The 27,548-nt window shown below is 36.6% G+C and overlaps 1 protein-coding gene across 1 annotated transcript in view; it reads left to right on the plus strand.

Moving 5' to 3' along the window:
• Positions 1–27,548, plus strand: part of stk33 (serine/threonine kinase 33) — a 132,804-nt gene that overhangs the window by 99,161 nt on the left and 6,095 nt on the right. Inside the window, exons 3-12 of the mRNA XM_028793769.2 lie at positions 61–196; positions 1,225–1,338; positions 5,072–5,176; positions 9,529–9,667; positions 13,732–13,826; positions 14,187–14,274; positions 14,945–15,020; positions 24,763–24,875; positions 24,991–25,076; positions 25,418–25,660. Of these exons, the coding sequence (XP_028649602.2) occupies positions 110–196; positions 1,225–1,338; positions 5,072–5,176; positions 9,529–9,667; positions 13,732–13,826; positions 14,187–14,274; positions 14,945–15,020; positions 24,763–24,875; positions 24,991–25,076; positions 25,418–25,660 (1,146 nt within the window). The 5' untranslated portion in view covers positions 61–109. The remainder of the gene's footprint in view (positions 1–60; positions 197–1,224; positions 1,339–5,071; positions 5,177–9,528; positions 9,668–13,731; positions 13,827–14,186; positions 14,275–14,944; positions 15,021–24,762; positions 24,876–24,990; positions 25,077–25,417; positions 25,661–27,548) is intronic.

The raw sequence follows: 27,548 nt of genomic DNA on the forward strand, positions 1-27,548 counted from the left end.
ACTATTTAGATCAGCCTAAGGTTTAAGCTATGATTTATTTTGTAAATTTTTGTTGGCTAGGATATTTTTCTGAACTTCAGATGCTCCAGACTGAGGTTTCTTAATCTGGATGAAAATGGCCTCTCTGTGGAATCGTACAAGTAGCGCAGAAATTAAAGTGCCTCACACTAGAATGGAAGATGATTCGGCTATCCAGGTATGAACTATTTTGTTTTACTCTTTGTGCACTATCTTTTAGCAAATGATAAGGTTGTACTCTTGCATTTACTGTTGTATTCTTAATACTGTATTTGAGAATTCTAAAAACCTTTTTTTCACTACAAGGTTTAAACATTGTTTAATGTGAAAGCCATTTTTTGTAATATGCACTGAATTCTATAATGTTAAAAATACATAGAAACTAGTAAGAGTTTCAGGAAATTCAAGAGAGTGCTCCCTGCTTCACTAAACATAAATATTGCAATTTCTCAAGATTGTGATTATGTCTCCTACCTGCACAGATGCAGCAATTGGCTGTTGTAGATTGGCAAAATACTGTGTGTTTGCTGGTGCATAGATACATTTGGATTTTTAACTGTTTTTGCTAGACATATAGTAGATACTTATTAAATAGTATATATTAAAGGAATTGAATTGATAAAGTCTTCAGAGTATTCAAAAGAACACAGCCTATTCATTAATACTATGCATTATCCAGACTTGTTGAAGAACACAACCATTCAAAACCTGCCCACCAATGTCTGCATTGGTTAAGTAATTTGTAAACACTTTCACTAAATGAACAGCAGTCTATTGCAGCATAATTAACGTAATTTTATTTAACTTACTAAATCCAGTTTAGGGGAGCGGAACCTATCAGAAATACATTTTGCACAAAGAAGGAACCAACCCTGTTTTAACAAAATCAAGCACCATCTTGTCTCATTGCTTTAGGCACTTTAGGTCAGCTATTTGTAGCTGCACTGCCTTTCTTTATGTAAAATGATGTGATCCACAAGAAGATTGTTGAAATAACACAGTTCAATGTTCTTTAATACTAGTTGTGAAAGTGTTTAGTTATACAGTGTACTGCAGCCTTTCAATTTTTGTCTTTACAATACATTTAAATTGGTGTGCGTGTTTTAATGGTTTTTTTTTTGATTTTTAAAATTAATTTAGCTGATTAGAAGCTACCAGTAGTCTTATTTCCTGGAACAAATGTTGTGTTGTCTGTTTTATTATTAGAATATTTACACATTTATGAAAAAGCTGGGCCAGGGCAGCTTTGGAGTTGTCTATGAGACTGTTCATAATGAGAGTGGAAAAAAATGGGCAATCAAGAAAGTAAACCGAGAAAAAGTAAGTATATAGCTCATACAACAAAATGGTAAAAGTATTAATTTCATATTGTACCTTAAGATAAAAAGTATACTAACATGAAATAGATTGCATGATATTTTATTTTGTCAGTCATTATGCGTGTCATTTCTGAAACCTGGTAAATTATCTATCTATCTATCTATCTATCTATCTATCTATCTATCTATCTATCTATCTATCTATCTATCTATCTATCTATCTATCTATCTATCTATCTATCTATCTATCTATCTATCTATCTATCTATCTATCTATCTATCTATCTATCTATCTATCTATGTCATATCATAGCAAAGTTCACTCCATGGTAACTGCTGACTTTGTCAACATACTTGAATCAGAAAACAGTTGGATATCTTACAAACACTGCCCACAGACAAAGGTGAAATGCTTCAAACTCCAACATGGAAGGTCCCAAGCCCAACTGCGAAAGAAGGAGGGTTGGTCCCTGCCAAGGGGCCGTAAAACCTTGGTATGAAACCAATGGAATACAGAACTAACCTATGCGCTCATGCTACCGCATCTGGAGTAGCTGATGCACCAGCATTGGGGATCCAGGGTACTGGTGAGAAGTGGACTACTGGCCAAAGGAAACTCATTATGCCAAAATTGGAAACCTGCATCGCCGAGTGGAATGTACAAACTGGTCACCACATCAGCCAAAAGGAAATTATAACCAAGGAATTGTTGAAGTGCAAAATCTCGATTGTAGCAGTATTGGAATAATGACACACTGGATCTGGAACGCTGATCATTCATCCACCTACAGTTGATGAAGTGATGAAGCCGCACTACTCTGGCAGCGGAAAATGAGAAGCAAGCATCGGATTTATAGTGGATAGCTGGGCTGACAGAACTAATATCATATTGCCTGGCAGTGCTCATCGCCAATGGTACCATCAAGACTTACATTTTATCTGCTGTCTATGCACTAGCTGAGACCAGCTTAGATGCGGCGAAGGACGATTTCTACAATAACATGCACTGGACACAATTCTGAAGACTGAGCTTGTTGTATTGGCTGGAGATTTCAACACCCACATTGGTGCAGACTGGACTGGATGGGAAGAAACAATAGGCAGATTTGCCAACAGGGATATCAATGATAATGGATTGCGTCTAATATCCTTCGCCACATCTAACCATCTGACTGTGGGGAATAGACACTTCCAGCATCCCCGCAAACATCAGCTCACATGACGAAACCCATCAGACAGAGATTTGGCCATCCTGGATTACATCTTGATCACCTTGATTCCGAGCATCACTCAAGGATGTTCGTATCATTAGAGGGCCAGATTGCAGATCTAAACACTAAATAATCTGTGCTAAGATAGAGCTGTAATTCCAATAGGAAAATCACAAGAAATCTACATCAGCCAAGCTGAACTGGATGCGTCTGAGGGATCCAGCAATCAAGCAAGAATTCCAAATTGTCCTATCCAACAAATTTGCAGTGCTCGATCAGTCCGATGATGTGGATGAAGAACAACAGCAGATATCAGAATCCATCCTGGAATGTGTGCATAAATATCTATTGTTTGCCTGTTCAAATATGTTGAAAAAGTTAACCATTTTCTTGAATGTACTTACTTTTTCACATGACTGTATCTGTCTATATTTTTTTATTTAGTATTTGTTGCCAGTGTGCGAGCGTGTCTATGTAGAAGAATCACAATTTTATTGCCAGCATATTACAATATTAAAATTTCAGCGTAAATCTCACATTTACTTGCACCCTAAACATCTCAAGGCCAAAAGAACTTTTGTGATAAAAATAGATCAGAATTAAATTCATTAACAAAGTACTTATGTTTACTTCAATGTAACTCTGTGTTTCATCCTAATATAGAGGAACCAGAGAATATTATAGAAGTGTACCTAATATTGGGGCAATAAACATAAAATGTATAGATGATTAAAGGGAAAAGCCTAAGCATTAAAACTGATCCAAAACAAAGAAAATCCTGCTACACTATATAGTCAAAAGTTTGAGAACACCAGACCACCACACCTATATGAGCTTCTTGGACATTGTACTGCCACTCCCACATTGTGGCTGTAAGAGGCTCCACTACTCTGGGAAGGCTTTCCACAAGATTTTGGAGTGTGTGTGGGGGAATTTCAGCCCATTCACCAAAAAGAGCAATTGTGAGGCCAGGTATTGCTTTTGGATGAGAAGATCTGGATCTCATTTAGTGTTTCAATTCATCCCTAAGGTGTTAAATAGAGTTGAGGTCAGGGCTTTGTGAGGACCTCTCAAGTACCTCAACACTAGACTCATCAAATCAAGCACATAACTTTGCAATCTCCATTGACAAACATTTGAAGTAGAATGAGTCATGCTGAAAAGCTCAGCAACATTAAACATGGCACTATCATAGGGTGTCCCCTTTTCCCTGGTAATGGTCAATGCTGTTATAGTTAAGTGGACGAAGTGGTAGACTATACAAACACAGAACTGTCAAGTATTGAGGCAGATTGTGTGAAAAAATCACATATCTTCTATTGCATCACTCACAATAGAGTTCCAAGCTGCCTCTGGAAGCAATGTCAGCACAATAACTTTGTGCCTGGAGTTTCATGCAATGGGTTTCCATGGTCAAGCAGTTGTACACAAGCTTAAGATAACTAGGTGCAATACCAAGCATTGACTTGAGTGGTGTACAGCAGTCCACCATTGGACTGTGGAATAGTGGAAGTGTGGTCTCTAGAGTAAGGAATCACACTTTACTATTTGACAGTCTGAAGGGCGATTTTTGGTTTTGCACATACCAGGAGAATGCTATCTTCCAGACTGCATATTGCCAACTGAACATTTTAGTGGAGAAGGGATAATGATATGGATCTGATCTGGACATCAGGGTTTGGGGGTAGTCCCTTTAGTTTCAGTGATGGGTACTGTTAATGCTACAGCATATAAAGATATTCGATACTTTATTAATCCCAAGGGGAAATTCACATACTCCAACAGCAGCATACTGATAAAGAACAATATTAAATTAAAGAGGGATAGCAATGCAGGTATACAGACAGACAATAACTTTGAATAATGTTAACATTTACCCCCCCGGGTGGAATTGAAGAGTCGCATAGTGTGGGGGAGGAATGATCTCCTCAGTCTGTCAGTGGAGCAGGAAAGTGACAGCAGTCTGTCGCTGAAGCTGCTCCTCTGTCTGTAGATCTATCTATCTATCTATCTATCTATCTATCTATCTATCTATCTATCTATCTATCTATCTATCTATCTATCTATCTATCTATCTATCTATCTATCTATCTATCTATCTATCAGCATTGATTAGGTATAACATTATCAAATCTGCTTAGCCAAGTTCATGAACAATGGGGCCGCAGCTTCCCTCAGCAACATCAGGCATAAGGTAGGAATTGATTCTGTATGGGGTAGCAGCCCATCACAATACCCTGTAATGCACAGACCCACACTCACACAAACCCACCCATACACATACAGAGACACACAAAATGAGGGAATTTAGAATCACTGTTTAACCTAACATGCACATCTTTAGGATGGAGGTGGAAGCAAGAGTATCTTGAGTAGAACAGACAAAGAGACTATACATACTTCAAGCTTGACATGGGTTTTAAACCCAGGATTCTAGATCCGTGAGTGATTACTATGGTGAAAGGATTACAGTATATGTGTAATGCAGTGTATAAACTCCTTTTTTTGTTTTCTGATATGCAGGCTGGAAGTTCAGCTGTTTGGTTATTGGAACGAGAAGTTGGAATCCTAAAGCGAGTTCATCATGAACACATAATTCACCTTGAGGAAGTATTTGAAACCCCAAAGGTATGAAGATCAATGCAATGTTTTGTTACATTGACTTGAGAAAAGATATAAAAACCTTTGTAATGTGTGTCTCTTGATAATAGAATGTTGTTTAATATAAGGAATAAAGTGCTGAAAATGTATTTATATATGTTCATCAAGCTGTAGTCCACTTACTTGTGAGTGTGACACCATGAAGTTGTAAAAGTGATTCACCTTTTAATAAAACCTTTTCAAATCCTGTATTACACAAATCAACCATTTAAAGCAATGCAGGTTTAATGGGCTGTGCTTTTATTGGAAACAATAGTTTTAGTCTAAAATGTGCAATAGTATAAAACTGCAATTTAAATATTAATGTGTTCTCATTTCTCAGATTCATAGGAAAGTTTATTTTTTTTGTTATAAGTATTTTTCAAGTTAAAGTTGTGTACTACAATTGTAAACATATTTATTTGCCATGAAAAACTGCATTCTTAATTGAAGTAGTTCTTTATAAATAGCCTTCCTATTTTTGTAGTTTAAAATGAAACATTAATCCAAACGTGAAAACAAAAGCCTTAAAATATACTAAATATTTACATATACAAGCCAAGGATGTTCACGAGCATTTATCTGCATTTTCAGATTGCACACATATTGTAAAACAGCATATCCATAGGGAAAGAAATATATTTTTGAAAGATTCTGCCATTTTAAAAGAAGTCTGGGCAAATTAATGTACAGTATACCATGGTTGTTAAAAATTATTTTCAAAGATATTCTTAAACCAAAATCCATTTGTCTGTTACAAGCAGACATCACTTTTAAAAATACATATGGACTTTAGGAATAAAAAACAGTTATTGTGAAAAATACATAAATACATATCCAAAGGTAAATGATAAGACAAAATGTAGACTGACTGCAGAGTACATTGAATGGAACTTAAATAGATGTTGATGAGTTAGAAAGTAGAGAAACAAGATTTTTTTTTTTCTTAGGTGAGAGTGCTAAGTTTCTCAACCTGGGGGGTGGCTCAATTTGTAATTCTCTCTTCTGCCACTTTCTAAACCAGGGCTACTATAGTATAGTACCCCTGGTGGACTCCTCATGCATTGTAACAAACCCATTCGTACTGATAACCTTATAGTCCATGCTGCTTCACACAGGGTAATACAACTCAGCCTAATGCACCTACATTCAGTCAGGTCCATAAATATTTGAGTAGTAACATAATTTTCATAATTTTGGCTCTGTACAGCACAGCAATGAATTTGAAATAAAACAATCATTATGGGATTGAAGTGTAGACTTTCAGCTTTAATTTAAGGGGTTTACCAAAAATATTGTATGAGCTGTTTAGGAATGACAGACATTTTTATATATGGTCGCCCTATTTTCAGGGGCTCAAAAGTATATGGACAAACTAGCATAACCATAAATATTATCATTTTCAATATTTGGTTGAAAATCCTTTATAGTTGATGACTGTCTGAAGTCTGGATCCCATGGCCATCTCCAAGTGCTGGGTTTCCACCCTGGTGATGCTTTGCCAGACCTTTACTGCAGCTGTCTTCAGGACCTGCTTGTTTATTGGACTTCCTGTTATTGGTTTTGTCTTCAGTAAATTAAATGCATATACAGTTGGGTTGAGGTCAGTTGATTGACTTGGGCATTGAAGAATATTCTACTACTTTGTGTTGAAAAGCACTTGGTTTGCTTTTGCAGTATGTTTTGGCTCATTGTCCATCTGCGTGAAGCGTTATCCTCTCAGTTTTGCAGCATTTGGTGGAATTTGAGCAGATAGCATAGCCCTACACACTTCAGAATTCATCCTGCTACTTCTGCCAGCAGTCATATAATCAATAAACACTAGTGACCTTCTTCCATTGGCAGTCAGGTATTCTCATGCCATAACACTGCCTCCACCATGTTTCACAGATGATGTGATATGCTTTGGATCAAGAGTCAATCCTTTTCTTCTCCATACTCTTCTGTTTCCATGATTCTAGTACATATTGATTTTAGTTTACTTTTTCCAAAGAAAATTATTTCAGAACTGGACAGACTTTTAAAAAATATTTTCTGGCAAAGTCTAGTCTGCCCTACCTATGATTGAGGTTTACCAGTGGTTTGCACCTTGTGGTAAACCTTCTGTTTTTACTTTCAAGAAGTCTTCTCTTGATTGTAGACTTTGGCAATGGTAGGCCTACCCTCTGAAGAGTGTTCTTGGTTTGTCTTCACCAATGAAAGAATTCTGCAATCATCCAGCAAAGTTGTCTTCCATAACTGTCTAAGAGTTCTGGAGTTGCTGAGCTCATCAGTGTATTCCTTCTTTTTAAGAATGTACCAGATGGTTTATTTGACCACTCTTTGTGTTTCTGCTGTCTCTCTAAAGGGTTTGTTTTGTCTTCTCAGCCTATTGATGGCCTGTTTTTACTTGCATGTACATCTCTTTGGACCTCATATTGAGAGTTCACAGTGACAGCTTCCAAATTCAAATTCCACACTTGGAATTAATTCCAGACCTTTTACCTGTTTAATAGTTAAGGAAATAATGAGGGAACTACTCCAATCTGACTGTGGAAGAGTTTGTCAGTCAAATATCCAAATACATTTGAACCCCTGAAAATAGGGGGACAGTGTATAACAATATCTGGCATTCCTAAATGGCTCGTACAATATTTTTGGTAAACTCCTTAAATTAAGCCTGAATGTCGACACTTCAATCACATAATGGTTGCTTTATTTCAAATCCATTGTGGTGCCATTCAGAGCCAAAATTATGAAAAGTACGTCACTGTCTAAATATTTATGAACCTGACTGTAAGTGTTGATTGGTAAAACAAGCACACAGCCCATCTTCACCATAATTGCAATTACTGAAAAACCCGTAAAACATTTTTACTTGCTCTCAGCTGGATACAGTGAAGCTTTGTCTTTGATGAGTAATAATAGGGTGTTTTAGTTTTTCTTGACCCATGAATATTTTCTGAAAATATCCTCTGTTTGGAGCTTTACCTGTTTAGTGACCTCCACAACCTTTTCCCCAAGCTAAGTGACCATTTAGTAACACATATATTACAAAAGCTTCTGAGTAGTTTTCATTTATGTAATCTCTGTTCCATGTGGTTTTCCCACAAACTTGATATCATCTTCAGACCTGATTATAACAGATTTGCTTTGCTTTCACATATAACTTATCTACTATATATCAGAAATGGTTGGAGGCAAAGTTATATAAAAATCTTTGTGATTATGCCCATCTTATCATACATTGTTACAGTTGTCTGTTATAAGAAATCTATTGCCGTTTTCATTAACCATTAGATTATTTTCAATAATGGTTCTACAAGATGTGAAAGTCTGTTAAGTTTTTTTTTTGTCGTTGTTAAAATAAAAATATATATGCTCGACCTAGTTAATGGTGGATTTTCTATTGCCGTAGAGTTTTATTATTCCACTAATTCAGTGGCTTTGAAAAATAATGATTTGTGTGCAAGAAATATTTGTCATTGGAAATAGGTGAGGCTGATAACTACAGAAATGAAACAACATGTTGGAAATTTTCTTTACTGCTTGTCTTCATGTTAATGGCTTAATGTATTCTTAGGCATCTTATCTGATTTCATTCAGTTGGGTCAGAATCAGACTTCAGTGTGGTATGTACTTGTCTAAGAAATGTAGAGTTTTTGCTATAATCCTTCTTATTGGTCTGGGATAGCTGGTATTGAAAATGGTTGAACTAGTGTATCCTTGTCATTGAATTTAGCAAACCGTGCACTGTTCTTCTACTTTTTGCTTTATGAATCTACTTTTCTTGTTAATTTTCTCCTCTAAAGTATTTCCTTGAAAAAATGATAATAAACAGAAGACAGGCAACAGTTTCATGACAAAATATTATCAACAGCAGCTACTAATTGTATGGGCTGATTAACATGTTGCTACTTTGTAAGAGAGATAACACGGTAAAGTACTAAAAAGAAGTTTATGAAATTAAGATTTTACCTTAAATAAAAGGCACAACTCTGTTAAATTCCACAAAGAAGTAATGCAAATTCTGATTTAATATTTCTGGATTGTCCTAGACAAATGTCCAAAAAAAATGTCATGACATTGCCTTAAGTCAACAGTTAAAGTAAAAGCAGAAATTTGTTCCTGATTGAAATACCCATCAGAATGAAAATTAGATGCTGAGGTAGCTACATAACACAATTTTGAAACCAGGTTTGTAAATAAAAATCTTATTTTGCTCTATTAATTTAGATAAGTTGATTCACTTCAGCCTAGCTTAATTTATATAGTACTAATCATTTGCTGGATTCTGTTGCAGTGCTTTCAACAATATATTAATATTTATAGATCTTTAAATGTTTTTGTATTACTTACAGAGGATGTACCTTGTGACTGAGCTGTGTGATGGTGGAGAACTAAAAGAAATTCTACAGAGAAAGAAATATTTTACAGAAAATGAGACTAGACATATTATCTCCAGTTTAGCAGCAGCAATAGTATACCTTCACAAAAAAGGTAAAGCAAAAATAGCATTTATAGATCTGCACAATTATAGTATTCTTTTTTTATAAAGCTGCATGCAATATAGTTTGAAGACTAATAATTAATAGACAGGAGAGTTGTATCCAAGGCTAATTTGACTTGCATAATATCTAGTTAAAGAGAGTGAGAAAGTCCTCTAAAGAATCTGGAAAGAACATGGGAGTGGGTGTTCTCAATATGTAATGTAATCTCACTTAAGTGGTGTTTTGCATTAGGACTCATTTTTGGACTTTTTTATAACTTGAAGGCAGGCATTTTTGAGTGACTCAGTCAGTTGTCAAAGCAAGTGACAAGACCATGAAATACATGTTTAACCCTAGCCATTCTGGAAGCATTTATTAACTGATCTTAAGTTGAAAAAAGGCCATTTTAAAAGTGGTGGTCTTCTTACATAAAGTGTACTGCCTGGCTCAGGTGGAGTTCTGTTTCTTGCTAACATCAGAAATAAACTGTCCTTTGGAATTTCTTATCCTGTTTTATCTTCATTTTTGGTGTCATGCTACTGCAAGAGACATTCCTCTGTTTTCTTTTTCCCCAACCTTACTGGATTGGTTCACTTCTTGGCTCAAGAGTCTCTTCTTGGTGTGTCCTGGCCTGAAGCATTTGCAATCACTTATTGGAAAAGTCAAAAGAGCTACCCTGTGTCCCCCAAAGTTCTCAATTCCCTGTCTAGTGGCAATAACTATGATTCAAGTTTGTTTTGTAGAGGTCAGGGAATAAACTGTGACAACATTAAGAATATCAAAAAATAATTGTTTTTATCACATGAAAACACATAAAGGAAGGAAGAGTATAGGAAAAACACTATAGAGCAGCTAGTCAAAACCACTTCAGTTAATGTCGTGTGAAGGTATAATAATTTTGTATATGATCTGAAATGTGATTTTTTTTTTTTTACATTGTAATAACCTTCATTCTGAATGTTTTGCATGCCTGTACTGCCAGTGTAAAGATTTCTTGCCAGAAAAAATAATATATGTTGAAATCTAAGAAGAAAGTGATACAGTCAGAAATGGTCAAAATGAAAAGGAAACACAACCCATGTGCAAATCAAAAGTGATAGTCAATAGCATGCTAAGATCAAAAAAAGCCTAAATATTCTTGAAAGCAAAGAATAAAACAATAGCTTTGTTTGTAATTTATTCAGAGGTAGAGCATGGTCATCCTAAGTAGTGTTGCTCTTCTGGCATCATATGATGATTTAGTTAACAATGCAAATGCACAAAACTGTCAGAAAAAAATAAAGAAAATAACAATAATAGATATTGAAAGACCGGAAAAATATTCCAAAGCCTGAAACAAGTGCAGAAACAAGTTTACATGAAAGTGAACTCTAAAATTCATAACAAAATCTAAGAAATGTAGGCATTTAAATGTACTTATTTATTTATTTATTCTCAAATATATTTTGGTAGTCTTTTGTTAACCACTGTACATAACATATTGTCAGACTTTGAACCTTATTATAAATGTGCATTGTGCACTGTTATTTACCTTTACAATACATATAATGATTTCCTGTAATGATATTTTTTCTCATTAATGAATTAATTGTAAATTGGAACTACCAGGGTTTACCAGTTTTTACTTTGCAGCATGTGATATACTTTGTTATATTTCATTTAAGACTAAATTATTGGATACCTTTAATTAGCACTTACAAGATTTTACTGTGTAGACGTAGCATATTATAGATCACCTTACTATTTTTAAATGTTGTGCAGTTATTTCATTAATAGCTTAGATCAGTGGTTCACAGGTTCACTTCATGCCTGCAGATTTTTATTCCAAACAGTTTTACAAATCAATGAGTTACCCTTATCTAACTGATTTTGTTGTTTAATTAGATGACCTTTTTCTTCAGTTTTCTGTTCAGAAAAATGCTATAGTATCATATTTACATTGAGAAGAAATTTAGATAATTTTGCTTTAAATGTTCAGCTTTCTTTAACCATTAACTCAACTTTTCTTCTAGAATTTGTTACTTAATTATATACAAATACAGTGACTGCATACACAGATGTAAATATTAGGGTTCATTCATACTTGAGCATTGCATATTTCCAGTATTTGTTTAGTGTTTCTTATCCATTTTAAGGCTTTTTTGTGTGTTTTTAGCCACTTTTAAGGTATTTTCAAAATATTTTTCAAAGAAGTGTTTTGTAGGAAAAATATTATTGACATTATTTCCATTTTGTACCTTATGAGGTGCTGTCATGTTGTGAGGTGATTATTATGTCTCTAGAAATTCTTCTATGACTTTAGTGCCTAGCAAACACAGTACTGAAGAGCTGCTGTTGTCAGTGTGGTGATTGCACATACAGTGGGGGAAATAAGTTTTTGATCCCCTGCTGAAGTTGTAAGTTTGCTCACTTGCAAAGAAATGAACAGTCTCTAATTTTTATGGTAGTTTAATTTTAATGGAGAGAGACAGAATATCAACCAAAAATCCAGAAAAACACAATTACATAAAAGTTATAAATTGATTTGCATGTCATTAAGAGAAATAAGTATTTGATCCCCTACAACCCAGCCAGAATGTCCTTCTGTGTGGCACTTCAGTAAAAGTAATTTTTTTAATTAACTTTTTGTCAATATCACATTGAATTTTGATTCCATGTTTGGACTTGCATCATGACAACGCAAGGTATAACTGCCCATGAGTGAATATTGTTTTTCTCTTTTTTAAATAAACTGACTTTTTCGAATGTTTGTCCCTGTGATTTGTTAATTGTCATAGCAAAAGCTATTGTAACGGGAAACTGTTAACGTTTTAATATGAATGGCATATCAAGATCTCCTTTGGTGTCTAATGTTATCCGCAGGAGATGTACTACATTACCTTTCTTGTCGCCTGTTAAAATTTTAGATGTCATTGCCATGTAACCGATCGACAATTTTAGCGTTCATTCGTTTGACTTCATCGTTTCTCGGTGCTAGGATTGCTCATGTGTACTCATTTGTTCTGTTAATAACCCTTCGAGATGAAACTCATCAATAAGATTTTGACATAATAAGTCTTCTTTTATTGGGAACTTAAAGTGAGGAAAACATAAAAATTTATAAGAGCTGAGAGCACAGGAACTGTCTGACAAAAGCATTCACACGGATGAGAGGTGAGTGGACCATGGGCGTGGTTGTAAGTGGTTGAGAGGAGAGCAGGACTTGACAAAATCTCTTGGCAAAAGTCTCGTCTCGTGGGACTTGAAACAATTTCTTGGAAAAAGTCTTCTCTCAACATTTTCTTTTGTAATAGAGAGATTTAAATTTAATAGTAACATTACTTTCTAAGATTGGCTCTTATAGCCTAATATCCATTCCCTGCGGCTCTGCCCGCATAGTAGTGAAACAGGACAATCTTTAAAAATCAATAAACAAAAAGGTGTTGCTAGATAAGTGGAAGCAAGTTACGCTCCAAAACACAGAGGTAGGCCGACACCCCACACCTGACATCGTGCTTCTCCCTCCCCTTGGCCCACAACCTCTGTCTCGGATTAGCACAAAAGTATCGCTCCTGCAAGCAAACTATGAATCTTAGTACAATGAGAGAAGTTGCAAAATCAATCGGAATGTTGAAGCAAATTCTAGAAAAAAATCCGATCTAAATGCATTAAGTAGTTCTTGCGTTCACTAGCTAAGCGGATGTAAGATTATGCCCCAAGGCTGGCTCATGAGTGAGGAGGGCCTTGGCCCACTACGTCACTCTCGGATTCGCTCAAATAAATCAGTAATCCAAGCGAACTATGATACTTAGCGTGATGCGAAAGGTCTCAAAATCAACTGGAATGTTCAAACAAATTATAGAAAAAAAACGATCTAAATCCATTAAGTAGTTCTCTCGTGAAAAGCAGACAGACAGACAGAGAGATGTTGGATTTTATAAATAGAGAGAGATTTAAGACCAGAGAGTCCAGCAGACCTTCAGCTTTACACTTTAAATGATAATAACTTTTATAGTAAATATTATATAAAGACCATTATTGAATAGGTTAAAATTGACACTGCTTAAAATCCCATCTCATCTTTGTGTCTTGCAGATATTGTGCATCGGGATCTAAAATTAGAGAACATACTAGTTAAAAATTATAACAATGATAATTTAAATGAGAATGAAATACTTCTTAATATAAAGGTAAGATGTTTATTATGGACATACTGATATTAACAAAACATTTCATATAACTGATGAACTTTTTGAATTGGGCTATTTTTATTTTTACATATATACTATTCTAATACTGTGAACTTCTGTGCTAATGGTATTTGCTAGAGGAATAATCATAAATAATGGAACAAAAAGTTCTGTATTAATAACGAGAACTGAATTTTTTAAATTATGCCAATGTTTTAAACTCCTATACAAGATATGTGTGTTGAGGAAATTTCAAATATTTGTTTACTATGATGTGTTTTTTTTTTCCTTCAAATAACCATGGAAGGCTAAAAAGTCATATGAGGGAGTTTTATTAAATTGCACTTTTATTTTTGTTAGGTTACTGACTTTGGTTTAGCAGTGCAGACAGGTGGTGTTGGAAGTGAAAATATGCTACAGGCAACATGTGGAACACCGATTTATATGGGTAATCAGAATTTTATTATTGGTCCTAGTGCAAGTTATAAAAACTGCTATGAGAGAAAGACTGATAAAACTTTAGTAAAATGCAGTGCAAATTACTAAATATGGTTTCTGTTCTTCAGTTCAGTTCAGTTAGATATAAAGTTAACTTATTTTATATGCTGTCTTGATCAATCGTCCATGACGTTCTGAAACAGTACTATGAATTTACCGCAGTTTTAAATGACCCCATACTTTTCATTGTTCAAAATAAGCCATAGGTCATCAGTACTCTTGAGCCATCACTAAACAGGATTATTGTGAAGATATTTAAAGAAGCAACTGTACATCTGGCACCTATTTAAACTCTCCTGGAAATATCCTTCTTTTTAAAATGGAGTTCACTAACAAAGTTCTGGGGGAAATTATTACTATTTTAAAATGTGTAACATGTAAAGTAAAAGATTATAAATAGTTAATGGCATATAAATTAAGCTTCTTAACTGCTCTGCTGTTAACCTAATCTGCTATCCTTAATTTAAAGGTAGAAATCTATATACTGTATTTAAATGCTTCTGCTATTCATGTAGTATATGTTTAAACTTAGATATGAATTGTAAACCAAAATTGTAGGACTCTCAATTATTAGTTTCATATGTTAATTGTTAATTATTAATTGTCTCTACATTCAACAGCTCCAGAGGTTATCAATGCACATGACTATAGTCAACAATGTGATGTTTGGAGCATTGGTGTCATCATGTATATGCTGTAAGTAAAGCTTGGGTCTGCATAGATCTTTCTAAAGGCAACCTGGTTTTCCTACCACATTAAAAAATACAGTTAATTTTAGTTAAATAGGTGGCTCTATGTATGTATGTATGTATGTATGTATGTATGTGTGCTTCCTACTGTAGAAGAACACCCCATTTAGGGTTGGTTCCTACGTTTCAATCTGTTTCAATCTGTCAATGTGTTTGCTTCAGTATCCACATACCTAAACTAAATGATCAGTTTAGAGATAGATGGATATAAGGGAGATAGAATTGTGTATCATAGACATTTCAAAAAGATAAACAATTTTAATGTTAAATGTTTTATTTTTAATGTTAAAAATAAATACTACAAATCTTATTCTTTTGCGATGAAATGCTTATAGCGATGAACAAATACAAACATTAAATAAATAATCACAAACAATTTTTAAAAAATATTGGAATAAAACTAAAAAGTGCTAATGGGGTGATCAAATGGAATGTAAGAAAAACAGTGGCTAGAGAGAGAGAGATTAGGGAGTAAGGGCAATAAAGGATAGCTTTGTTTGGCATCCCTAAATGTATAGTAAAAGGTTTTTGGAGATTCCAGAGTCATTTAATATAATTGCTGAAGAGTAGGAATCTGAAACCACATCAAACTAACAGCATAGGTCTCATAGAAAGGCCTGGTTTATTCAGTGAAAAGCCTTCTCTGCATTCAGTAAGCACTGGGTAGCAGAAGAAGGCTACACCAGAAATATAAAGGACATGTTAGAAGTCATCCACAGCATTACAGAACCTAATAAAACCCATCTGATTGGAGTGATTTCATTTTTGGATGACAGTTTATTAATGCCAAATTTTGTCAATGGCTTACCATCACAGTTAATTAAAGAAATTGGGCAGTATTTTGAAAAATCATATTCTTTGTTTTGCTTTAAAATTTCAAAATAATTGAGGTATTAATTTTGTTTAGGAGATGGCAGTGATTAATAACAGTAAAGTACTTTAAAAAGCTATTTCCAAAAAGTGGATAAAAATTCAGGAGAAATACCATCAGGTTATGATGACCTTTCTTTATCCTTATGTGACTGCAGAGGTATGCACCAACTCTTCCATGCTAAGAACAAAAAAGAAATTTATCTTAAGTTAATGAAAGTATGGATAAATATTACAATTAATGTAGCTTTGGAGACCTAGACCCATTAAAAGCCCTACTGGTGCTTTATAAAAGTGTTCAGGGCTGGTTTATTTCCTGGCTTTTGTCCAATAAGAACTATACCTAGTGCCCTCAAATGTGTCCTTTGTTTCAGTTGCTACTTATCTCTATATGGAACTCTTATCCATAGCATGTCCAGAAGTGAACCAAACTTTTGCCTTCTGGCCTCCCCTTTTATTCTAAGATCTGTATTCATGTAACCTGAAGTGGTTAATGCTCTTGTGGTGTCTTTTTGCCCCCAATGTCCTCCTCTATGGAGCTTTTGGTGACCTCAATGGGTGTTCCCCTCACAGTGCATCTTCCAAGAGAGAATAAAAGAACATGCCTTGAGGTATCAGGACTTCCTAGTCTCTTCCTCATGGTTTGCTCCTGTGCCTTCATGAGGTGGAAGAAGAGTGAACCATGACATATAGAATACAAAGCTTTTCTAAATTCAGAGATCTTGGGGAGGACCAGACCTTCTGGAAGACAATTCAATTAAAGGATATGTGTTGAAACTTTTCAAACATAATTCTAAGTAAAGTTGATAAAAGCATTTGTTAATGTTGTTTCTTTATTGGTTATGAACACTGATTTACATTTTATAGCTGAAATGGAGACAAATGACTTGTATTCCCTAAGCTTGATAGTCATTATTTACTAGGTTTTGTTCCAGACACATAGTATACCACTTTTGTGTGCTTTTTGGAAAAAGAGATTTAATTCCAGTTTGCTGTGAGTAATGACTCATTGTCAGAGTGTGAGCGCACACACTTTCTAAAGATGTGAGATGTGACCCATGCTTGGAAATCTTCTTCCATTTCAAATGAGCCAAACCATTGTGAAATCATGATTAGAGCATTTCATAGGTAGCCACTATCACTATTATAAAAAGATGCAGAATTAACTGTAATGAATTTGTCAAGTTTGGAAAGTAGTTTTTGGCAAAAGTCAATAAAAGTAAATTCAAATGAAACAATTGAAAAAAAAACATTGCTAAACCACATTTTTGGTTAGTAAGAGACCCATGAAAACTGAAAAATAAAAAAAGGTAGTCACACCTAGATTGAAAATGATGATGGGTCAAATGAAAGGAAATTTATTTGGAGGTGAGTCTCATTAGTCAGAAACAGTCACTCAATTTAAAATCTAGGCAAACTAGTATGTTGATGGTTAGACAGAGAATTATCTAAGAAATAATGTACACTATGCGGCCAAAGGTTTTTAGACACTTGACCATCACATCTATATGAGATTGTTGGAAATGTCATTCCAAAACCTTCGAATATTAATACAGAGTTTCCCCCATTGTGGCTATAATAACCTCCACACTTCTAGGAAGGCTTTCCACAAGATTTTGGAGTGTGTTTGTTTGTGAGAGGTCAGGTGCTAATGTTGGACAAGAAGACCTACCTCGCAAGTAGCATTCCATATCATCCCAGGGAGTGTTCAGTAGGGATGAGGTCAAGGTTCTGTGCAGGCCACTCAAGTTCCTTCACATCAAAATCTTCAGACCATGTCTTTATGGACATGGCTTTTTGCACAGGGGCACAATCATGCTGGAACAGAAAACAGCCTTCCCCTAACTGTTGCCTCAAAGTTGGAAGCACACAATTGTCCATAAAGGGCTCTGTGATGGAATTGGTCAAAAGCACCAAATTTCTTGTTGTATTACCTGGCAGTGACCTTACTTGGACAGTTAACACCTCCATAGCCAAGGAGGATCAGCAACATCTTCACTTCCTTTAGCAGCTGAAGAAACCAAGAGAACCCGACCCCATTTTCACCACATTCTACACAGGCACCATCAAGAGTGTTCTAACCAGCTGCATCTCTGTCTGGTTTGGGAACTGCAGTGTCTTTGACTGTAAGGTCCTACAATGAAAAATGCACAATGCAGTAAAGATTGTTGGGTCCTCTTTGCCTTCCACTGATGACATCTTTGTAAAGCTTTGTATCCGCAAAGCATACAGTATTGTACAAGCTTCTTCCCATCCCTCCCATGGTCTCTTTGTTCCACATCCATCTGGCAGAAGGTACTGTAGCATCCGTATCCAGTTCTGCCAGTTACTACAACAGCCTCTACCCCTTCGCTGTCCAGACTCTGACCCCTGTGCTGCCCCCCTGCCATCAGATCCACCCCTAGTAGTATAGTTTATATGCAGTACATTTGTAAATTTGTCACTACTGTTCCATCCATCCATCCGTCCTCTTCCACTTCTCCGAGGTCGGGTTGCGGGGGCAGCAGCTTGAGCAGAGATACCCAGACTTCCCTCTCCCCGGCCACTTCTTCTAGCTCTTTCGGGGGAATCCCAAGGCGTTCCCAGGCCAGCCGAGAGATGTAGTCCCTCTAGTGTGTGCTGGGTCTTCCCAGGGGCCTCCTCTCGGTTAGAAGTGCCAGAAACACCTCACCGGGGAGGTGTCCAGGAGGCATCCTGATAAGATGCCCAAGCCACCTCATCTGACTCCTCTCGATGCGGAGGAGCAGCAGCTCTACTCTGAGCCCCTCCCAGATGACTGAGTTTCTCACCCTATCTTTAAGGGAAAGCCCAGACACCCCACGGAGGAAACTCATTTCAGCTGCTTGTATTCGCGATCTCGTTCTTTCGGTCACTACCCATAGTTCATGACCATAGGTGAGGGTAGGAACGTAGATTGACTGGTAAATTGAGAGCTTTGCCTTGCGGCTCAGCTCCTTTTTCACCATGACAGACCGATGCTGTTGTTTTAAATTATTAGTTTTCCTATTATTATTTACAAATTATGTATTTATTACTATCTATTTCAAATTATTACTATCTATTCACTTACCTATTGTTTATTTTTAATAATTTATCTGTTATAGTACTGTATAGTTCTTTACATGTCTTGCACATGTTCTGTGTTTATGTACAGAGTATTTTGCACCGCAGTCCTGGGGTGTTTTATTGTGTGCCACTGTATACTGCAGCACTGCAAAACCTAGCCACAGGGGTCACACAAGCCTGTGTGGTCTTATTTCCAGTCACAAGTACTTTCTTCCAACAGAGATATTCATGGACAACACTTGATCTTTTAATATTTAAGCCAAGACCCTGAATGTTACAAGAAGTAAGTGCTAAGGTAGCTGAAAGGATAACAGGAGAAAAACCAGAAGGGAGTAACTGAAAAAAGTAGAAAGAAAAAAGCTGTTGCAGGGCCTGATCATGTTATAAGAGATTTCTTGTGGTGGTGCAACCATTGAGAATCACTCATAAACCCTCACCCTCAAAACCACTTCCACCAAACCCAAAAACTGTAAGTAAAACAGAACAAACAACATCACCTCCCATACTTTTGTGCACAATGGTCAATGAAGTTCATTATGACAGACAGATAGATGAAAAAATTGCAGCAAACATGGATAGACATAACACGGAGATCAAATTGTTGATAGTACAGCATCTGCCTACAGAAATCACATTTTCATCATTGAATCTTTTCAGTATTTACTGCAATTTACAGTTATGACATAAAGAGAAGGGTATATAAATGTAGGGCAGGATACTCTTTCTATAGCTAGACCTAGCAGGTGGTCATCATTCCTCTAAACTGTGACAGTACAGAAGGTGGATGCAATGTCATGACTCCATTTGAGGTGTTTGGTCTCTGCAGGAGTTTTTTTTTTTTTTTTTTTTTTAAAATAAGACGAGGCAATTTTCTATACAAACAAAATTTATTTTCAGAATGACTTTAATTATAAAGCAGAATACATAGGAAAGAGAACAGGAATTTGGTAAAATATTTTTTTTTTATTTTGCTTATTTTCTCAGCTAATGTTAGATGAAGATTAGACCAGCTGTGAAGATTTTGTCTAACAGATTCTTGTAAATTATTAAAATAAGGTTTATATAAATCTTTAATTTTGACCCTCAGACATGTAAAAAGATACAAGACAGTTAAGAAAAGTGTTCAGTGCTAAATTGGCATGCAAAGTGTTGATTATAAAGTTTTTCCTTAAGTTAATGTTAAACATTTAAAATTGTGGGGAAGGAAAACCAGGCAAGTTATAATAAGCACTATATCAACAGCATAAAAATTCAAAAATACAGTAATCCCTCCTCCATCGCGGGGGTTGCGATCCAGAGCCACCCGCGAAATAAGAAAATCCGCGAAGTAGAAACCATATGTTTATATGGTTATTTTTATATTGTCATGCTTGGGTCACAGATTTGCGCAGAAACACAGGAGGTTGTAGAGAGACAGGAACGTTATTCAAACACTGCAAACAAACATTTGTCTCTTTTTCAAAAGTTTAAACTGTGCTCCATGACAAGACAGAGATGACAGTTCCGTCTCACAATTAAAAGAATGCAAACATATCTTCCTCTTCAAAGGAGTGCACGTCAGGAGCAGAGACTGTCAGAAAGCGAGAGGAAAGCAAACAAATCAATAGGGCTGTTTGGCTTTTAAGTATGCGAAGCACCGCGGCACAAAGCTGTTGAAGGCAGCAAATCACACCCCCTCCGTCAGGAGCAGAGAGAGAGAGAGAGACAGAGAGACAGAGAAAAACAAACAATCAAAAATCAATACGTGCCCTTCGAGCTTTTAAGTATGCGAAGCACCGTGCAGCATGTCGCTTCACGAAGCAGCTGCACAGAAGGTAGCAACGTGAAGATAATCTTTCAGCATTTTTAGACGAGCGTCCGTATCATCTAGGTGTGCGAACAGCCCCCCTGCTCAATCCCCCTACGTCAGGATCAAAGAAAGTCAGCGCAAGAGAGAGAGAGAGAAAAGTAAGTTGGGTAGCTTCTCAGCCATCTGCCAATAGCGTCCCTTGTATGAAATCAACTGGGCAAACCAACTGAGGAAGCATGTACCAGAAATTAAAAGACCCATTGTCCGCAGAAATCCGCGAACCAGCAAAAAATCTGCGATATATATTTAAATATGCTTACATATAAAATCCGCGATAGGGTGAAGCCGCGAAAGGCGAAGCGCGATATAGCGAGGGATTACTGTATATCTTTTATTCAAGTAGTAACAGAAAACATTATTGCACTTTGGGGGCATCTTTGACAGGTGCCATATGTCTAAAAGTAAAAAAAAAAATTCAAGTTTGTATAAATGAAGGGATTTAGAGTTTGAGCAGTACTGCTTTATCCTTGTGGGAATATCGTAAAGCTATATCCTTTAATTTATTTACTTATAACATAGACATAGTAATGTACACTGTACTACCTACTAATGTCTAATTTTGTTCATTAAATTAATATTAAAATCTATATTCCTGTTTCTTTACTGAAAATTGCATGTTGTCCATTAAATTAAAGAAATTGCAGTTAAACAAGATAGAGGAATGACAGAGTTTTGGTTATTGGGAGCTAACATGGTCTCTCTTGGTACTTTTGGAGTAAATGGAGTCACCAACATGACCAAAGAGGTTGGAGGGGTTTGCCTCTCCAAATAGAGCCACAAAATAAGCCCAAGACCTTCACTGGCCAGCCTAGAAAAGGCATGCCCCAGTCCAGCTAGTCCCCCAACCCCAGGCTATGGCCTGAGCAAGCCACAGAAACAAGAAGCTGACTTTAAAATTTTAGAAATACGAAGAAGTCCCTAAATATATCAAAGTGCACCCCAAAGGGAGGGAGAAACATAACTCTGTTTTATGGAGAAAGGTCAAAATGAAAAATCTTTATAAATGTAGCTTCATTAATAAAAATAGGAAAACAATGCAAAATAATCAAAAGGCAATTTATAGCAACCAAGTCCCAAAACACATACCACAAACAAAATCCAGTTACAGAAGTGAAAAGCCTATAAACCAGAAATCAGAAATGAAACAATTCTTACATAAAGACTCCTGACAAATGCAGTACACCACTATTGAGATCCTCTTCTCTGATTCAATAAATAGCCAGAGGGAGGTCTCAGTAGTGGCAGCATCATGGTGGCTTTACCTTTTGAGGTACCACTCACACATAACTTAAGGAATGGATGCACATTTAAAGGGACAGTACAAATAAAAAGTAATAAACAAATCACATAGAATTACCATTTTCTTCTTCTTTCAGCTGCTCCTGTTAGATGTCAACACAGCGGATCATCTGTTTCCATATCTTCCTGTCCTCTACATCGTACTCTGTTTCACCTACTAACTTCATGTCCTGTCTCACCAAATCCGTAAACCTTCTTGTTGGCCTTCCTCTTTTCCTCTTACCTGAAAACTCCATCCTTAACATTCTTCTCTCATTATACCCAGCAACTCTTCTCTGCACATGTCCAAACCAACACAATCTCGCCGCTCTGTCTTCCAACCTGAGCTGACTGTCTGATATATTCATTTCTAATCCTGTCCATCCTTGTCACACCCAATGCAAATCTTAACATCTTTAATTCTGCCACTTCCAGCTCTGTCTTCAGTGTTTTGGTCAATGGCACCATCTACAACCCATATAACATAGCTGGTCTCACTACCATATTGTAGACCTTCCCTTTTACTCTTGCTAGTACCAAGTTGGGGAGCATGAACTGGTACAGTGTGTTGCCGCACCCACCACACGACAAAACAACTCGAGATCCCGGTTGGCAATCCCACAGGCAGACACGCGGTCCAGTCCCACCCTCCAGAAATGACCCTCTATCTGCCGCAGCCAGGTGTTATGTGGGCGACCTCTTGGCCTAGTCCAATCAGTCTGCTCCCCAACAATGAGAATCTTACGAGCTAGATCACCCTCGGGGAAAAGCGCCACATGGCTGTAGTGCCGCAACTGACGCTCCCTCACAATGCAGGTAATGTGCCTCATTCGGGACTCCATGAGCAATCGCTCATTCAACACAAAGTCAAACCAACAGTACCCAAGGATTTTCTGGAGAGGCACAGTACCAAAGGAATCCAGTCTTCATCTCAGGTCACTGGATAGCGTCCATGTCTCACAACCATAAGGCAAGACAGGAAGCACCAGGACTCTAAAGACTTGGACCTTCGTCCTTTTGCATAGATATCAGGAGCGGTACCTATCTGTCACAAATCACTCCTGACACTCTTCTCCACCAACTCCACTCTGCCTGCACTCTCTTCTTCACCTCTCTTCCACACTCCCCGTTACTCTATACTGTTGATCCCAAGTGTTTAAATTCACCCATCTTCTCCAAATCTACTCTCACCATTCCTCTGACCTCCGTCTCATTCACACACATCCCCCATCTCTCCAGTGTCTCCTTGACCTGCTCCCTATTCTCACTACAGATCACAATGTCATCTGCAAACATCATAGTCCATGGGGACTCCTGACTAATCTCATCAGTCAACCTGTCCATCACCATTGCAAATAAGAAAGTGCTCAGAGCCAATCCCTGATGTAATCCCACCTCTACCTTGAATACATCCATCATTCCTACCACACACCTCACCACTATCACACTTCCCTTGCACATATCCTGTACCACTCTTACATACTTCTCTGCCACTCCTGACTTCCTCAAACAGTACCTCAACTCCTCTCCAGGTACCCTGTCATATGGTTTTTCCACAGCTTCTTCACCCTGAATTCCTCCCTCTTCTTAAAATACATATTTGCCACAGCCATGTCCATCCTTTTCTCAAAATCCACTAGCATGTGACCTTCTGCATTCCTCTCCTTGACACCATACCTACCCATCACCTCCTCATCTCCTCTGTTCCCATCACCAACATGTCCATTGAAATCCTCTCCAATCGTCACTCTCTCTCCCTTGGATACACTCTCCACCACTCATAATCATCACTCTGTCTGACACTCTCTTCACCTCCAAAACACTCTTGAGATACTGTTCCTTCAGAATACACCCTAACCCATTTCTTCTACCATCCATACTATGGTAGAACAATTTGAACATTTCTCCTATACACCTGGCCTTACTCCCCTTCCATCTGGTCTCTTGCACACAAAATATATCAACCGTCATTCTCTGTATCATATCGGCTAACTCTCTCCCCTTACCAGTCATACTACCAACATTAAAAGTTCCTACCCTCACTCCCACTCTCTTTACCTTCCTCTTCTCCCCCTGCCTCTGGACACATCCGCCTTCTCTTCTTATCCTTCTTTGGCCAACAGTAGCCCAATTTCTGCCAGCATCCTGTTGGCTAACAGTACTGGTGGTGGCCTTTGTTAACCTGGGCCTCGACCGATCCGGTATGGAAATCTGTATTGTTGCCCACGTATTGATTTGGCAAACTTTTACACCGGTTGCCCTTCCTGATGTAACCCTCCATATTTACCAGCACATCCTTTTTTCTCATCGAAAAATCATCTAAACATGAATTATGCACAAATAAGTACAAGATAGGAAAAAATCCTGTATAAAACATAACAGTAATCAGGTTAACTCCCACAGACCTAAAGTAGGCATGCAGGGTTCATTTAATGAGTTATTTGACTGTTTGTTATTTAGACATCCTGAAAAACAGGTGTAAAAATAAAACACTTATTTAGTTTTATATAAACATCTATTAGATGCAATAAATCTCAAAATGTGGGTTGAACTATAAAATCATGTTTTCAAAACAGTGGGATTTGTGAAATAAGAAAATTGAACCATTCTTTGTTAAATTCTTCAGACTGTGTGGCTCACCACCTTTCATGGCTAGCTCTGAAGAGAAGCTATTTGAACAGATAAAAAAAGGAGATCTGAGTTTTGTTGACCCAATCTGGAATGCAATTAGTGATGCAGGTATGTAGAAATAAGTAATGAAACTGCGTTAGTAATAAAAATGATTTAAATTTCCTAACAGATTATTAATATAAAAAATTAAATGTACTAACAGATTTGCCTTACTCTTTAATAGCAAAAAATGTTATACAGTGCCTTCTCAAAGTAGATCCTGCACATCGCATAACTGCCAGCGAATTACTTGATAATCCATGGATTACTGTAAGTTTTTTTTATTACCTTTTTAATGGTTGAATATTGTTGTGCCTAAGTAAGGATACAGAATAAATATTTAAATTAGCTTTTTTAGAGTTTGCCCTTTTTATTATTGGCCTGCACTTGAAGGCTTCTTTTATTGCCATAGTAGCAATCACAGTAATGATAGCATACTGATTTTCTGTGTGTTAATTATCCCATTAAAGTAATTTAAATGTCAAACATCATCTGTTCTCTTGCAGGATTTGTCTTTTTCGTTGCTTATGTTAGTCAGCAATTAAATCAAATTTCATTTTAAAATGTACTGGAGCTTTTCATCACTTCAAAAAATAATATTCACTTTTCAGGGTGACACCTCCACATCAGTAAGGCATTCAAATGTGCTGGAGATGATGAAACAGTTTAGAAATGATCCAGATGATGGAGAGTGCGGACATCTAAATGATAGCCTTAATGGCATATCTCTGAACCAGTCTGAAGATGATAATTTGCACGCAAAGTATGAGTCAGAAGATAGAGCAAGTCCTTTGGACACAGTGGATACAGAGACTGACAGTGGTAGTAGCAAACCATCAACTCCTACTAAACAGGTGAACTATATGTTTGACAACATTCTCTGTTGTTTTTGTTAGGCAACATATATTATTATGTTCCCACCATATGCAGTAATACATGTACACTACCTCAGCCAGATTTGATTTCAGTTAAATAGAGTCAGTTTCAGTAAGCCTAATGAAAACTGAAAATAAAGTAATGTCAGATATGTTTACACTGTTTCCGCTGCCATTGAAATTAGGAGCATGGGCTGTCCAGTAATCTTTTTCACCCAACCAGTAATCCTGAATCACCAACTCCAGGGTGGGGAGGTAAAACCATTGCATCATCCAGTCTTGAAGAAAATTAATTTCATAAAATTGATATCAAATAATTGGGAGTATTAAAACAGGGCATATTATAGCCACGTTGCCCATGGTGTTTGTTTATTTGTTCATATTCAAATGGCTGCCAAAAGTACCCTCATGTTGAATCAGCATGAAAATCTGGAAAAAAAAATTGTAATTAGTCACATGCTGCAATTCACTTAAGATGACAGCTCCAAAAACTTAGGAGAGGTGAGATTTTGGCAGCTACAGTCCTTTAAATATGACGTTCCTTCCATGTAAAAGTCATTGTAACTTGTTTCATGATGTAAACCTGACACTGTCTTTGGACAATAATGTTATCCCCTTCCCCTGTTCTCTCAAAGCAATTTAATTCCCATAATTCTCACACCTTTCCAATAATTTAATGGTGTTCTGATCCCCTGCTTACTTTAATTTAAGTTAGTAAATACTAAATGTTTGTCATTGGTCTTTGTGAATGTAATATAATTCACAATTTGTATGCATGTCTTTTTTGTGGGTTTGTTTTTATTGTGGTTCAATTTCAAATTTGTACATACAGTATATTCCTTTTTTATTACAAAAAGATGCTATTTGCATTACTTAAGTATTGATGCAATCACTGCCTCCTGTAGTCAGCAACCATTGCCACTGACTAATAAAAATTGTGCAGGGGAAAGAAATTATTTACGTTAGCTGTGATGGATGAATATGATAGAAGATAATAGCAGACTTCCAGTCCATATTGCTAAACCACCTTCTTCTACACCCACAAATGAAGTAAACTCTTTCTGTGATTTTTCCCAGATGCCGTACAAAATGTGCAGTTAACCAGCAAAAATATGCCAAATAGAGGTATAAGAAGAAAAGTACGGACTGAAGGCCTTGCCATTTTTTTATATAGTAAATGTTTACCACCTACGCACAGTGCAGATAACTTGATTGGGTGATGGCTCGAGCATTTGCATTTTTGCACTTTTACAGCTTATGTATCAATTTTTATATAGTGTGATTAGCAGCATGCACTATTTTAAGATACTTTCTAAGGCTTACAAAATTACAGTTCAATATTAGATTTACCAGTTACAGCACCATTTCTAATATCTTCATTCTCAAACTCACTTAATTCTCTTTTATGATTCTGGGCAGCTGGACTCTATGCTGACAGCACTGTGTCCCAACCAGGAAACAGCCCTGTACAGAGAATCACACATGAACCCCCTGACACACAGAGGGCTAATTTGAAAACCCAGTTAATCTAACATGCACAACTTTAATGATGTGGGAGGAAAATTGAACTCTGAGGAAAAACTCAAGCGGAGAAAGTGCAAACTCTACATGGACAATGGCATAGCATTCAAACCCAGGAAGCTGAATCCAGCATGAATTGGCTTAAGGGGCCCACTGTGCCATCAGTATAATATACTGGTTAAAATAAAATAATGTAAACTTGTAAAAGCAAGCTTATAGTGTATCACATTATGAGTAACAAGAATATGATTGATAAATACTGTATAATAGTTGCTTGACATCGTCATTCACTTTTCAGTGGTTAAGGTGCATTTGTCCATTGGAATAAAATATCTGTTGACTTGTA

The sequence above is a fragment of the Erpetoichthys calabaricus genome, chromosome 2 (genome assembly GCF_900747795.2).
Source record: "Erpetoichthys calabaricus chromosome 2, fErpCal1.3, whole genome shotgun sequence".
In the NCBI taxonomy this organism is placed as follows: Eukaryota; Metazoa; Chordata; class Cladistia; order Polypteriformes; family Polypteridae; genus Erpetoichthys; species Erpetoichthys calabaricus.